The 13,388-nt window shown below is 45.3% G+C and overlaps 1 protein-coding gene across 2 annotated transcripts in view; it reads right to left on the bottom strand.

Annotated features, from left to right (window-relative positions):
• The window catches only part of SNX4 (sorting nexin 4), a 480,207-nt gene that overhangs the window by 432,614 nt on the left and 34,205 nt on the right, over positions 1–13,388 (bottom strand). The window contains exon 1 of one of the 2 annotated variants that reach the window (XM_078682436.1): positions 4,606–4,731. The exons of the other annotated variant lie outside the window; for it this stretch is intronic. Within the exon in view, the coding sequence (XP_078538562.1) occupies positions 4,606–4,710 (105 nt within the window). The 5' untranslated portion in view covers positions 4,711–4,731. Of the gene's footprint in view, positions 1–4,605; positions 4,732–13,388 lie in introns of those variants that run through there. 2 annotated transcript variants of the gene reach the window in all.

The following is a 13,388-nucleotide window of genomic DNA, read 5'->3' as shown; positions in this document are numbered from 1 at the left end:
GGCTGACGAAGATACGTCGAGTGGAAGTTTGCGGCCTTGATCTGCCCAGAAGCCGGGGTCTCGAGTACTGGCCCACCCGGGTTTCAGTTTAACAACATCGGTTGTGGTGGTGTGCTTGGGTCCGGTCAACCGGAGTGGAAAATTTCTTTCGCTTCTCAGATTGCTGTGGATGGCGTTTGGCTGCCTCGGTGAACGTCGGAGGAGGGGTGACGGCTCGAGGGTCGCGGCTGTGGACGGGGGTCCTGCCCGGTGACCCGGTAGAGGGCCCGCTGGTGCTCGCTGGGCCGGGGTCTCCGCCTGCGATTGCGGACCTTGAATATCCTTGAAACAACTGTTAAGTCTCTCTCTGCAGCCGACCATTCCCGACTCGCCCGCTCCCTCTCGGAGAGGTCTAGTTCGCTGTGGGAAGCAATCATGACTGTCGCCGATCGCAGAGTAGTGGAGCGGACCAAGAGTGACTCATCGCTACGATCTGTGATGGCAGCCATTGAGTCTATTCATGTATGTATCGAAGAGCGTATTCAGACGATGATGGTGCGATTGTCTGAAATGATACAAATCGGACCAGACCCCACTCCACTACAAGAAACGGGGACGGCCGAGGCACCCAAGATGGCCACCCTGATGGAGGAAGTAGACCCTGTATTGTGTCATGTGTCTGAGCCTTTGCCCAGTGTTTTGGAAGATGAGAACAAACTTGATGCCACCAATGGATCACTAAGCCTACGATCGTTGCCGTTTGTGGAAGAACAAATTGGTATTCCCACTTCAGAGACTTTTGATGAGACCTGTTATTGGAATGGAACTGCGTCACCCCCCAGTACATCGGAGCCGCTAAGATGGTGGACGGATCAACGCTGGGAGTTCATAACGGGGGGGGGGGTGTCTCTGGACCTGTCGGTGTTCACAGCACTCTCGTTCTTCTACTTTGTCTCGCATTGAACTCTCTTACATGTTCTTCGTTCTCGGACTGTCCGGTGGCAGAGGTGGTTTGTCCGGAGGGGACACCCGAGTCTGATCGTCAGGGGCAAGAATGAGTTTGAAAGACTGGGTTTGACTCAAGAACGGTAAACACGGGATCTGTTAAACTTATGCTTTTGATAGGCTGGGCGGTGTTTGAAGTCTCCCTTGTAGAGACACATGATTGTTGTCCGATAGATTTTTTGACTTCAGTTCGGGGTCTCATGGTTCTGGTGGGGGGAGGGGCGACCGGCAGCCCGTACGAATATGCCCTCCTCCACTTCTCTTTTCTACTCTGGTAGATTTCTTTTTTAGGAACTAGTTAGTTGGGGCGACAGGCACACTGCTACTGGGGGTTAGGCGATAACCGTTTGCAGGGGTGCAGGGTGGGGGGATGGGTTTATTGTTTTCTTTTTGTTATCGTCCATATCATTTTTCACTTTTTTCAATTTTTTCTTAGTCTTTCCTATACTCGCAATATTGTCGGAATATCCGGACTTTGATCCTTCATTTCTAGTGTCAGGTTGCCATGATTCTCCTGTTGTTTGATTTGTGGGTGGGAGGGTGTTGGGGATCCGCTTCTAACCTGTTTAGCGATTATACTGCTGCCAATATTGATTTTGTGCTTAATAGTGCGGACCTCTTGAAGAATTTTGCTGTTCTACGTCTATCCTGTTTTTGTACCAATTCAACCCGTTATCATTGGATGTATGCATGGCACCGGATATGTCTGTTTGTCTTTTTTATTTTTGCTTTAAAATAATAAAAAGATTTTTTTATTAAATAAAAAAAAAGAATGCATGACCCCCTCCTGCAATTACACTGCCTGCCTAAAGATAGAAGAGCATAGTTCAAAGCATTCTGCATTGTCCAAAATCCGAGGCTTGCACCACAGATCATCATAGGACCTTTCTATGAGGAATCCATAGGAGGCACCGCTTTCTCTGTACAAGCTGTCAAGAGCTAGAACTCACTCACAGATCTGATGCAATCAAGATCACATATACTTCAGAGGAGAGTTGAAAACATGGGCATTTCCAAGATAACTACATTATTCCACAACCATGGGGCAGAACCCATAATAATAATCACTCCTTCAAAGACAATCTACAGTCTACAGAACAGTCCAACCTGCACACTGCTTTAAATGTCCTGGTTAGTTATAAAAAGCAGACCTATTTCTAGCTTAGGTAGTAAATAGTAAAGTCAATTGATACATAAGCATCCTGGCCAACACTAAAACAAATAAAATAACACTTAGTGGGAGGACAGCCAAAGGCAGTTCATACAGGCTGTTAATTCCATTACACTGCTTGACCCTCTTACACCCACATAAGACATAAGAGCTATGGGTCACGTCCATCACTCAGTACTGTACCAGTTCAAAGCAATAAAGCACCCCTCACCGACTTAACAGGCATGGAATAACTGGAGAGATCTGCCATATACCACCGGCCAAAGGAGGATTTTATTTCAGTACATCAGTGCAGACACTAGCAAACTACATATTATAGCTGCTTCTTAAAATAGCAACATACCAAAAAGATAAGCAATGATAGTAAGGAAGTCCACCCCAGCAGATCCCTCTAACATCTCTCCCTCAAATCTATGTCTTCTCATAATTAGAAGCTTAAAAAAAGGTAGAAGGGACAATCCAGGGCAGTAATCAGCTAAGCGGGCTTTGATGATCAGAAATACCATAAAAGGACCTTCAGAGCAGCTCAAATCTGCCAGGTTTATGAAAAACAAACTGTGTGCCTGCCTCCCACATTACTTCATGCATCACAAAGTTATGCATAGCATTCCGTAACACAAGAACGGCACCTTCATTGGCCATCATGCACAACATAGAAACACTTCGGACATAGGATCAAAAACAAAGATAACACATGTTCTACCACACAATCAACAGCATGCTGCCCATGTAGGAAAGTGCTTCAGAGCCCCCATAAGTAAGGGCTACATAAAATTAGCAGTACAATACCTTCTTAAAAAATATTAATTTACTTTTAACCTCTCCATCCTGTGATTCTGTTACTGGGCCTTTTCAAAGCTGACAAACTACCCTGAAGCAACATACAACAATACACACCACAACATACATTTTAAAAAAGCACATAGATGTTGACAGCCTGAAAGAGGATAAGTGGAGGGAGACGAGAATGGCACCTAGTGACATGGCTATCCATATCTGCCTCAGGTTGATCCAAATTAAATACCTCTATCGGGTCTACTTCACAAATGTATTACAGCTTTGGAGGAAGGACAGGAGAACGGATCATGGTTGTACCCGCTGCGCTTACAACCGGGGCACACTACTCCACATGATATGGGATTGCCCAACCATTAGACAATTCTGAGAATGGGAGGAGGGAGCCTGGACAGCCGCAGTGGGAACGTCAGCTCTGCTACAACCCAACTTGGCTTTGTTGGGTTTAATGGAATAAGAAAGTGGCCCGAGTTACAGTCACTTATCGATGAGTGTGGGCTGACTAGTGGCTAAACAAGATACTGCCAAGTCTGGGGAACTCCAGAGAGACCCCGACCATCAGGTTATGGTCCAAGTGAATGGACCACTGTGCACTTATGGAACAAGAGGTCTATAGGCCAGAGGATGCCTATTGTGTTCTGTGTTCATGTGTATGGGGACTTAAGTGGCCCCTGGCAGATTCTTTACAAGTATTACATAATCTGGTGGGTGTGACTGAGTGTGCTTAATAAAGTTTGTGATGCAGTGCGTTCAGTTAACAGTTGCATGCTGAAAAGACATGCAAACCAGACCTCTGTGTAATGCGTGGTCTGTCTGTTGCATGCTCGTAGGCTGGGAAGACGCTACAGATTCACATAAAAAATATGAGTGGATATGGGGACCCTGGCTGGACTATTCCCAGGACACAGACTCAAGAGTTCAGCATGCTAGTTTTATGACTGGGGAGTAATGAACCTACTCTACCATACGGTTATTATGCAAAACGAGACATTATATGCCATATCAAGACACATGCCTTTAGGTGCTTTATTGTTGTATGAATATCTTGCGATTGGCTGCACTACTACTTTTTGTACTACACATAGTAATATTGCTAGGGTGTGCTATGGAAATATATCCAATTGTATTGTGGTTTGCCTGGTTTATAAAATGAACTAAAAAAAATTAACACCCCAAAAAAAAAAATCACAACAAAAAAAAAACATGGGATACAGGACAATGCAGAACTAGCAGTGTAGAAAATGTAGTGCATTGCTTCAGCTAAAAAAAACATAACACTCCTCTCAAAATTGGCAAATCCCACAGATCTCCCGGTCAATCTCCTGGTTTCTTTCCGTCTCTCTTGCCCTTTATTGAATGCATTTTAGTGGAGCATCCAAAATTCAAGTACTGGATGGAAACAACAAACTATCACTTGCATATTATGCTATGAAAGTAAAGCACATCCAATAATGGTCGTTCACATTTCTTTCAGTTACTAAACTAAAAGCAATGAAGTATAGTGTTAAAATCCTAAAACATCTACCCCTTTCGTCCCTACTTGCAAGTCAATATCCCATCTGCTTGTCACCTACTGCTTTCCACATAGCTTGCTGAAACTGTGCTACATGTGACTAAGAAGTCGGAAGGAAAAATGGAACAAAAGATATACTCACTTCCATCAATATTATCTCATTAAATGCCTTATAACTCATCGGATGCTCCCAAATGACAGTGGAATCCGGAGAGAGACCATCGTCAGATGGGACTGGAGCCTCCATCCTGCAGCTCACGAAGGCAGAGAGTGGCTGCACCTTTCAAGTTTTTCCACTTTTACATCAGCATGCCAGAAAACGTTCCGTGAGCTTTCACAGACGAATGATATGCCATACCACACCCAGTATTTAACCTACATACAGGCTTGAGGGAGGCACAAAGATATGGATGATTTTTTTATGAAACATATAAAAAACAACATCTGCATCACACAGAAAAAAACTGTGTTGGCTACTCGAAGCTGCGATTGCAACTGAACGCAAACCTAGCTGCAAACGATATACGGAAGATAAAGGAACCGTGGCACAGGAATATCACCAGGTTTGCCCATGATCAATCTACTAGCCACACGGAAAGCTAACATAAAAACTTTTGCTTTGTGGCAGTAAGGCAAAAAAACTTTCCACATCTCTGTTGAGCTGTACTTCACAGAAAATGTTTTGGTTTAAAGCAGAAGCCAAGGCAGTCCGCTGGTGAGACAACGTTATGTCAGTAAAGGAAAGAGTCAATCCCCATACTTTTCACACAGGTACATTTAAAAGGGTGGATTCCCAGAGTCACAGTCCGTGCTTGCACAAACATGTTTCACTGGCTTGGAACCCAGCTTTTGTGACGCGAAGGGAACCCTACCCCAGGAAGTTACTTTTCAATACAAGGAAAAGATTGAGGGGGGGGGTCTTTTTGGTAGTATAAAAACTGCAGAGAGAACAGCAGGTCTTGTTTGGGGCAATGCAGTGCTGAGAAAAGGAAAACAAGCATTAGAAATGCAATAGGTCTCGGGTATTTTTGAGTTAGAGAAAATGGCCTTGTAAATGGCAATGTATTTTAGGCATGTGTCTTGGAGTGTGAGCATGTGGTGTGTGTTGGAAAAATGTGTTTTGCATTTGAATATTAGCAATGGTGGCGTGCTGTGCTTGGCGTGCTGTGCTTTAACGCATTATCTTGAAAAGGTAAAGTGTAGCATAGAGCGATTGCTACAATATTTTATGGTGGATGCATTAACAATTGATAGGTGCATTGATGGGTGGTGGATGTGTGTGCCTGTAGGAATTGTGCAGTGATGGCTGGTGGTGTGTGTGCTTGTGTGGCTGTGAAGCGTACAGAGATGGATGGTAATGCGTGTGCTTTGTAAAAGAGTGCACTGACAGCTGTTGATGAGTGTGCTTACTGAAAGAGTGAACTTTGGTGGTGTTGTGTGTGACTGATGAAAGTGTGCAGTGACAGCTGCTGGTGTGTGTGTGTGTGTGTTTGGTGAAAGCATGTACTGACATTGTGTGTTGTGTGTGTGGTGGATTTGCGGCACTGATACATTGTCGTGTTTGTGTTTGGTGAAAGCGTACATTGATGGCTGTTGGTATTTGTGCCTGGTGAAAGTATGCACTGACGGCTGGAGGTGTGTTGTTTTGAGTGTTTTTTTGGTGTGTAGTGATGAGTGTGTGCTGGTGAGAGGCTGGTGTGTGTTTAGTGTGTGTGGGTGTGGTATGTGTGTGTGGTGTATGTGGTGTGTGTGGTGTGTGGGTTTGTGTGTGGTCCTATGTATGTGTGTGGTGAACTTAGTTTTATTGTTTGTCTCCCGCACACTCAGACAGTGTCCCTATACACATACACTGCTCACTCTGCACATCCACACTGTTCATTCGCATAGTCACACACTGTTCATCCTGGACACTCACACACTTTGCACCCTGCACACTTACACACTGTTCACCCTGCATACTCACATACTCACACACTGTTTACCTTGCACACTCACAGCTGCAGTCACTGTCACTCTGCAGTCACTGTTACTCTGCAGTCACACTCACTCTGCAGTCACTCAGCAGTCACTCTGCAGTGACACTCACGCTGCAGTAACTCTGGAGTCACACTTACTCTGCAGTCATTCTGCACTCGCACTCACTCTGTACCTGATCTCACTCTGCACTCACTTTGCACCTGCAATCACTCTACACTCACTCTCCAATCACACTCACTCTGCAGTCACTATGCAGTCACACTCACTGACACTCACAAAAGTTTTTGGTGCAAAGTGTCCGAAGTGTAATATGAACCTAACAGTTGAGTGACATAGTATGACAATATTTACAAGGTTTCACAAATTTTGTCTTGTTGAAAGTGACCATTTCTGAACTATTTCATATAATATATGCAGCAGCTATATATAATAATAAGTGCTGTGTGACTGGTTCCCTGTGAGTAATGTTTCTTCTCCTTCACTCACAGTTGGCACAAAACACCAGAGCTAGGCGATTTGTAATTCAGATGTCCCTACTATCATAGGTCCTGATGAGACCCCACATTTTGAGAGGGTTGAAATGCCGTCGACTCGATTGATGAAAGTGAACCAGTCACACAGCACTTATTATATGTAGCTGCTGCATATATTATGTGAAATAGTTCAGAAATGGTCACTTTCAATAAGACAAAATTTGTGAAACCTTGTAAATATTGTCATACTATGTCTCTCAACTGTTAGGTTCATATTGCACTTGGGACACTTTGCACCGAAAACTTTTTTTGTATACACTTTCTATATTGTGTGAATAATACATACTTATGTGCTAAAAAAAACTATTGGCGTCTCTGGTCCTCTCTCTTTGATATCAGTTTAACCCCTGCATTGCGGTTGCGCATGTAAAATATAATTACATACATCATTACTATTCCACTTGAACCATCGTTTTCTTGTCCAAGTTACTTACCCTGGTTCCATAGTGAGTAGGGTTCCCTTGTCTTCCCCTTTCTGAACTGATCTGCAGCAGCTTCTCAGAGAGCGGCTAGCTATGGCTCCTCCCCACCCCAAATCCCAAGGAACAATGTTGAAGTGTCATGGCTTCACTGCCTCTCCACCCTTTTTCCAGTGGCTCACAGAGAGCCCGTCCTCCTGACCTGAACCCTATACGCAACCCCTACCTAGCGTACCTCTAAAAACGTTGGTTCTCCATAACGCCATGTCCCGTTTGCAGCCAGCTTCTTCAACAGGCATGCACCCCATTCATGAAATATGATGCACCAGAGCCCCCTATAGGACACTTTAAAATGATCTCATATAAAGTTATCACTGTGTATCCTCACCTCACCACCAAAGGACGGGTAGAAAGCACCTCACTGCCAGCAAGGGTACTAATGGGAGCAAGGAAACGGGCCAACCAAGTCTCTTGCGGGGGACAGTTCTGGACTCTTTATATACCTCCGTAAATAAATTGTTGTCCTGAGATTTTCACTTTTGATTTGTGTTTTTGTTTCATTAGAGAAGTAATTTAGCTTGGGTAGGCATTTCTAATCCGGGCAGAAGTTCTCTGGACAGCATTTTTAAAAATGGCAGGTGTGTTAAGGTGATGATGTAATATTTCAGGAACCATGAGCCCAATATACTTCAATTTGGTGTCAGAACGTAGATTTTGGGGTCAAGTAATCTTATAAAGACTTGAAAATGACGACTCAGAGCAACCCTTCTGCCATTTTCCAAAATGGTGTCTCTATAATGATGTTTTTTAGCCATCCTATTGGTAATTTATTTATTTATTTATTTATTTTTTTTCAAAAACCTTTATTGGAGCAAGCATAGAAAAGTACAAGAATGGGCCTACAACCGCACGGGCTGGCCGCTAATAACAAGGCACAATGCATGAAACGGAAATGTACACCCGTGGTCGGGTACAGCTCGAGCACAAAGCATCACTCTACATATATCACAGAGCAACTCGAATTTTTTATTTTACAAAAGAAAAACAAACACTAAAAGGCGAATGTACGATAATTAAGGTCAGCCCAAAGAAAGGAGGGGACGGTCCACGATCAGGAGAACACACCCAGAGCCCGGAGGCTCCAATCGAGTCGGGAGGGGGGGGGAGGGGAGCAGCGGGGAGAACCAGAAACATAGAAAAAACCCGTATGGGGAGGTTCCGGGAACGCACGTCTAGGGAGATAGGACAATCTCAGCAGTGCCTACAAGGGGAGGGGTGCAAATATCCCCACGATAATCATTCCACTGGCCCCAAACCTTCGTCCACGCCCTGGGTCTGCCCCTGGCCACATAAACCGTCTTCTCACGAAACATGGACCAATCCATGTTGTCTTCCCACTTCGAGACCTCAGGGGGCCTGGAAGCGCCCCAGAGTTGCGCAACATTCCGCTTCGCAATCATGTATCCCAGGGTAGCCCATCTGGTCTGGGCCACAGAGTAGTCAGTGGGCTCCCACACATTCAACAGACACCGTCTCGGCTCCGGCCGCAGGGCAACACCAGTCACAGCAGTCATCACCTCAAGCACAGCAGTCCAGTAAGCCGCTACAGCCGGGCATTCCCAAAGGATATGTAAAAAGGTCGCATTCAAACCACAACCACGCTTGCAGAGCCCATCCGAAGAAAAGCCCATCGTCACCAGACGCGGACCCGTGACATAAACTCGATGAAGAATCTTAAGTTGAACCAAACGGAGACGGGCAGGAATGGCCACCTCCTTGGGAGAAGAGAGTGCCGACTGCCAATCCTCGTCGTCCAGCTCCAACCCATCGCCAACCCAAGCCTCCCGAAGTCGGACCAATAAGTCCGCCCGATTATTGATCAATTTCTTGTAAATCAGAGAAATAGTACTATCGGGAAGATGCCCATCAAGGACACGGTCCTCGAGGGGGGAAGATTCAGGCAGGGCCTCATTAGGAACCAAAACTGAGGCGAGGGCATGCCGGACCTGCAGGTAGCGAAAAAATTCCCTACCACTCAAACCATATTCCGCCTGGAGGGCCTGGAACGACTTCACACTACCGTTCGAGCACACATCACCCACCTTACAAATCCCGATCATATCCCAGCGGTCGAAACCCTTGGTAGACCAAAGTCCGCCTAAACGTTCCGAGGCGTAAAGCGGCGTCGCCAACGTCAAGCGATCCTCCCACCCCAAACTCACATTCGCAGCTCGCCATACAGTTACTGCGATCTTGGATGGGCCCACAAGATGGCGCCCGGCCGATCGAGAATAAAGTGCTCTAGTAAAGTCCCCACCCGGGAGCTGGAATCTGTCCATCTCGAATGCAGGATTACGACCCGGGGAAAACATCACGTGATTAATGGCAGACAACTGGGAAGCCCAGTAATATCGCTTGATATCGGGGAGCGCCATGCCCCCGTCATACCAAGGGATGGTGAGCTTTGCAAGTGCGATACGCGGACGCCCATCCCATATCAATTGCCGCTGAAGACTCTCAATCTCTTGGAAATAGGTCTTAGGAATAGCGTCATAGGAGTTTTGGAGCGCGTAAAGGAATCGCGGCAAGGACATCATTTTAAACAGAGCCGCCCTGCCCAGAGGAGACAAAGGAAGCTTACGCCAACGGGCCACATCCAGGCGCAATCTAAGCAATGGTGGGAGGAGATTACGCTCAAAGCGGAGCGTCGGGTCCAACGTAATAAAAATCCCTAAATACTTGAAACCCGAGTGGACCACCTGAATCGGAAGTCTGCTCGGCAAGGGGGGCAAAACCCCCGAAAGAACATATACACAGGACTTGGTCCAGTTAATAACAAGGCCCGAATTGGCTCCAAAGGAAGCAAGAACGTCGAACAGAACAGACAGAGATTTACGCGGGGAGGTGAGATATAAAAGGATATCGTCCGCGTAAAGCGACACGCGGTCCTCAAAGTCCGGAGACTAGCGGATCCCCTTGAGGGAAGGTTCCCACCGAAGCCAAGCAGCCAATGGTTCCATGGCGAGCGCAAACAGTAACGGAGACAAGGGGCATCCCTGACGGGTACCCCTACCAAGGGTGAAAGGAGCCGAGACCATACCGTTCACCACTACTTGCGCCAGAGGTTCCGCGTACAATAACTGGACCCAACCAATAAACTCAGGCCCAAAACCAAATTTCTCAAGAGCCGCCCAAAGATAAGGCCACTCCACCGTGTCGAAGGCCATGGAAGCATCCAACGATGCCAAAATGGCCGGCTCCGTCAGAAGCCCCGCCCCCGCAATCGCGCCGTGAAGACGACGCAGGTTCAGAGCCGTGTTGCGATGCGGGATAAATCCAGATTGATCCGGATGGACCAAGTCACTAATGACCGTCAAGAGACGGGATGCCAGGAGTTTCGCCAACACCTTGGGTTCAACATTTAGTAGAGAAATGGGCCTGTAGGAGGAACAAAGATCACGTGGTTTACCCTCCTTGGGGATGACAACTATTGTGGCCAGTCTCTGATCATAAGGGAGAATACCCCGTTCCCGGGACTCCAGAAACATGGCGCGAAGATACGGAGCCACCCTATCGGGACGCAACTTGTACAATTCGATCGGCATGGTAATTTATTTTAATATTGTTTTTGTTGCAGGGTTTTCTATTGGATTCAAATTCGTAAACATGAGCGAAGCAGATGGTAGCAGAGAATCTTTACATCCTGACAGAGTGTTGCCAACTACAAAATCTGAGGACAAAGAAACATGAGTCATATGCCGAACTAATCCAAAAGAAAAGCGAACATCAATTGTGGCTGGACAGAAGAGAGTTGGAGATGCCGCAAAAATACGGCAAAATGAAGTTCACAAAAGACTGACACTGATGGGTGAAGAGTATCAAATATTTTATCATTGTAACACCAAGTGCTACAAGTCGTATACAATGGGAAAAAGTCTGGAACAATTGTCTCAAAAATAGGAGAAACCAGTGAATCACAACAAGAATCCGAGTCTTCTGAGAAAGCGACGACAAGCAAACCCAATGCCCATCCACACAGAAGATCAATGACTACCCTCATCCACCTCCAACAACTGATCAGAAAGCAGAGGTTCTTCAATGTGTAAACGGTGGTTTAGCCAGAAAAAGGGGCAAAGGGATTGATGAAGAACAAAGTACAGAGTTTGTGAGTCTCAAAGGGCAAACATGCTTTTATCTACAGCTAGTTTCTTCCAAGATGAAGTTTTCAGCCGAGCAGCAGACCTAAACAGCGAGGTGAATATATTTGCAGCGGATTTGTATGCCCACCTGAACTGCATGCGTGCATACATTCGAAAATACGAATGTACAATGAGCTCCCAGCAGCAGCGTAACCGCCAGCCTTCATTTAAGTTTGCACTCTTTGAAAGTAGTTTTAAAGCCGTTCTTGGGCTGGCTAGGGTTCACACTCAGATCAGAGAAATAATGCTCATCATTGATGAAACTATATTGATCCATAAAAAAAAATTTAAAAAAGAAAAATACAATTTTTTTTGTGAGAGTGTACAATGGCAGAATTCAGTTTTGTTAGTGTAACAAAAAGAATGAGCCAATGTTACAATCTGTACTGTTTCTTTAACTGTATGTGCTGCACAGATCCTTCCTAGCATTCTGTGTTCCTGACAGAGTTTTGCTAATGATGCATTCTACTACATGGTGTCAGTTGCTGCTTGAACTTTGATGTGCCTGTAGCTGATGCTGTGCTGTTAATAGACCATCATTTTCTACAACTTCCTGCCCTGATTCTTACAAATTTGGCGACAAGGATAAAGCCACTCCAGCCATCTACAGCACAGGAGCGGAGTTTTGAATATTTTATGGATATCTCGGCAATTTTCAGATTTTAACTTCTACTACATTGCCTTTTCTGACCTACACCGTGGTCAGTTTCATCTGTACCTTAATTCTGTTGAACGCCCGGGTCTCGGAGCATTTAAAGCGCATTTTGGAGATTTTGGTGCATTGTGGCAAATTTTCAAGTTGGGCTCAAGCGACTGAAGGCTATTGAACACGTCAGTTTGACTCACCGGAATTCCAACTGTTGACGCGCTTTGTGGAATCCTCCTGCCTCACCTCCTTCTGCCTTCCGAACCTCGTTATCAGCGTGTCATCTGGATACTGCCTACGCATCTCTTCACCGAGACGTTCAACAGCGTCACCACGTCAACAGTGTCACCACGTGCAACGCGCCTACATCACCGCGTTTGACGCTGACACGACGTGCCACCATTTTGTTGCAGCGTATCTTAGCAACCAGTACACGGCTAAGCGCTGAAGCGACGGAAACATTTTCTTCGAGTGAGGCATTTCGTTTTGAATCAGACGGTGACCATAAACAAAGCGGTAACTTTGGGAAACGCAATTATTATTTTATTCTGCAAGCGTTTTTCAAGACACGCTATAATTGGTGTTTTTGTCTGCCATTTCATCACGTCGGATAAGTTTGTTTTTCTGCTTCTACGCTTGGAATTGCAAGTACTATTCACAGCGACCCTTAAGACTCAGCTTTACAGCTGTTATCTATCTTCAGTTATTTATCCAAAGGGTGCTATTAATTATTGCTAGTCCAAAAAATTTCTCATGTATTTAAAGTGAAAAAAATTTTTTTGTTACATTAGTATTATATGTATTTCAAGTTTACTTTGCAAATAATCTTAAAGTCAGTACTATTTATTTTGTTATCATAGAAGTGATATTTACACAGCACATTACTACTTTGAGATGCAGTTTGATCCACCAGCCAAGTTTTTACAAGTTAAGGGTGACCCTCCCATGCCTTGGTCTAGATGGAAGGAGGAGTTTTTCAACTATATGAGAGCTATTGATGGGGAACAAATGGGGTCTGAAAGGAAAAAAAGTATTTTATTACATTGCCTTGGCTCAGAAGGCCAAGAAGTTTTTAGGACTTTACCACAAATAACAGTTGCTTCAGGGAGTGGTGATTCTTTAAATGTATATACAGAGGCTCTCAGTAGGTT

This window comes from Lissotriton helveticus, chromosome 3_1 (genome assembly GCF_964261635.1).
Source record: "Lissotriton helveticus chromosome 3_1, aLisHel1.1, whole genome shotgun sequence".
NCBI classification, from domain to species: domain Eukaryota; kingdom Metazoa; phylum Chordata; class Amphibia; order Caudata; family Salamandridae; genus Lissotriton; species Lissotriton helveticus.
Note: the sequence above shows the minus strand (reverse complement) of the source record. Positions and strands in the feature narration are given on the sequence as shown.